Raw genomic sequence first — 2,259 nt, 5'->3', positions numbered from 1 at the left:
AGTGATCATGACGTGTTCGGAAAGCCGTCTTTGGAATGTCTTCCTCTCGAACCCAAATCTGATGGTAACCGGAATGTAAGTCTATATTGGAAAAATACTTTGCACCCTGCAACTGATAGAATAGATCATCAATACGGGGAAGCGGGTATCAGTTCTTGATGGTGACTCTGTTGAGCTTGCGATAGTCCACATAGCCACAATGAACTATCCTTCTTCACAAACAATACCGGGGGCTCCCCAAGGTGAACTGCTAGGACGAATAAAACCTAACTCCTGGAGCTCATCTAACTACTCTTGCAGTTTCCTCAACTCTAACGGTGACATCTGGTAGGGGGCCTTCAAGATAGGCGCGATACTAGGCACTAAATCAATTTAGAACTCTACTTGCCGACACGGCGGCAAACCCGAGATCTCTTGAAACACATCCAGGTACTCACAAACAACTGGCAGCTGTTCGATACTCTCTACCACAGAATCTTCAGCGACCAAAGCTAAGAGACTAGATAACGGCTCCACTCTAGGCTCGGCGACGAACTGGAATACTGGCAAGCTTGTAATATAAAATGTAACTGTCCTTGCAAGACAGTCTAAGACGACACCATACTCTGCAAGCCAGTCTATACCCAGAATAACATTGAATCCTGTCATCGGCATCACGAATAGATCGACAGGAAGGAACATCTCGCCCACCAACACCGGGTAAGAAGGGCAGCGATGGGTCAATACCACAGACTTCCCAATGAGAGTCGAAATGGCCAAGGCCTCAGACATGGACTCTGATGGAATATCGGTCGATCGATAAAACTACTCGGCCACAAATGAATGGGAAGCACCGAAATCAAACAAGACATGAGCAATACAAGCAAACACAAGAAGAATACCCTCAACAACTCCATCAGTCGATGACTGCGGGTCCTGGCCTGGTGCCTGCTCTGCAGAATAAAAATGGCCCTGAGCTGGTAGGGGAGCAAACTGGAAAACTGAGGGTCCTGAGTCTGTGCCTGCTAGGCTATGATACATACTAGACCCAGGGACCAGACATACGGATATCCCCTTTTCTGGTGATGAGGTCGATGCTGTCTCTGTTGCTGCTGTCTCTGCTGAGGAGGTCTACCTGGCAGCCTATGTTGCTGAGGAGGAGCCCTAAGAGCGATGGGTGGAAGCTGCGCTCTCTATTACTGCTGAGGAGGACAAGGAGGGGGCAACTACGATGGCCTCTGCTACTGAATGGGGAGAGGGCACTCACGCATCCGATGCCTGGCCTGTCCACAACTGAAACATACACCAGAAAAGGGGCCGAAAGATGAAGTGGCTGACGGTGCTGATGATGAGGAAGAAGCTATTGTCTGAACCACGGGCTACCGAAACCACGATTTATCCCTCTTTCTCTGCTGATGGTGCTGCCTAGAACTACTGGCTGGGGCCCTCCTCTTTCGATCTCCATCGGAACTCTGCTCTCTTAATCTCTAGGTCATAGCTCAGCCCTCCTCATAAACCAATGCTTGATGAACGACCTGCTCAAACATCTCCAAATAATGCCGTACCACACGACTATGAAGGGCAGGACGCAACCCAGCTACAAAACGACGAGCCCTCATCTTCTCATCGCTATTGAGATGAGGAGTAAATTGAGACAAGGCCAAGAAACAAGCCTCGTACTGAGAGACAGATAAATCACCTTGCACTAGGGTCTTGAACTTGATCGCTCACTGGATCTGAACGTGCTCATGGAAGAACTTCTGGTTGAAATGGACTACGAACTCCTCCCATGTCCAAACGAACTGAGGCTCGACCATCCTGGATACGGATGACCACTAATGACGGGCTTCACCGTGAAGGAGATAGGTTGCAAGGGATACTCTTTGGCCCGTAGGACACTGTATAGTGTCAAAAATCCTCGCAACCTCAGTGCACTGAGCCTCAGCGGCAGAAGGGTCAGGGTCACCACTAAACCTCGGGGGATCATGCTGCCGAAACTCTCGGGCTATCGCACTAACCCGCGGTAAGTCAGACTGCCTAGAAACCTCAGCGGTAGTAGGCTGATGGGTCTGTAATGTGGTGGCAACAAGCTGCATCAATTGCTGGAAATGCTTGGCTCTTATAGGTACTGTCGGAAAGGCAAGGGTGGCACTCACCTCGGGTAGAGGCACGGGTGCGGCCAGCAGAGCAGGAGCCCTAGTAACTGGAACAGCAGGCTGAGGAGGGGGAATAGGTGGGGGAACCGAAGCTACTGAAGCCTCTTTAACCAGAACAGTAGGC

The 2,259-nt window shown here is 50.3% G+C and overlaps 1 protein-coding gene across 1 annotated transcript; it reads right to left on the bottom strand.

The window, feature by feature from the left end:
* Positions 1 to 372: 372 nt before the first annotated feature.
* Positions 373 to 771, bottom strand: LOC131225651 (uncharacterized). The gene has a single exon (XM_058221220.1). It carries the CDS (start codon positions 769 to 771, stop codon positions 373 to 375), a length of 399 nt encoding a protein of 132 aa, XP_058077203.1.
* Positions 772 to 2,259: the final 1,488 nt, after the last annotated feature.

Source organism: Magnolia sinica, chromosome 2, assembly GCF_029962835.1.
Source record: "Magnolia sinica isolate HGM2019 chromosome 2, MsV1, whole genome shotgun sequence".
NCBI classification, from domain to species: domain Eukaryota; kingdom Viridiplantae; phylum Streptophyta; class Magnoliopsida; order Magnoliales; family Magnoliaceae; genus Magnolia; species Magnolia sinica.
This window is presented reverse-complemented; position numbering and strand designations above follow the sequence as displayed.

Excerpts from the sequence above, each read along its gene's own strand:
- LOC131225651 (XM_058221220.1), bottom strand. The coding sequence starts at position 771 with ATGTCTGAGGCCTTGGCCATTTCGACTCTCATTGGGAAGTCTGTGGTA.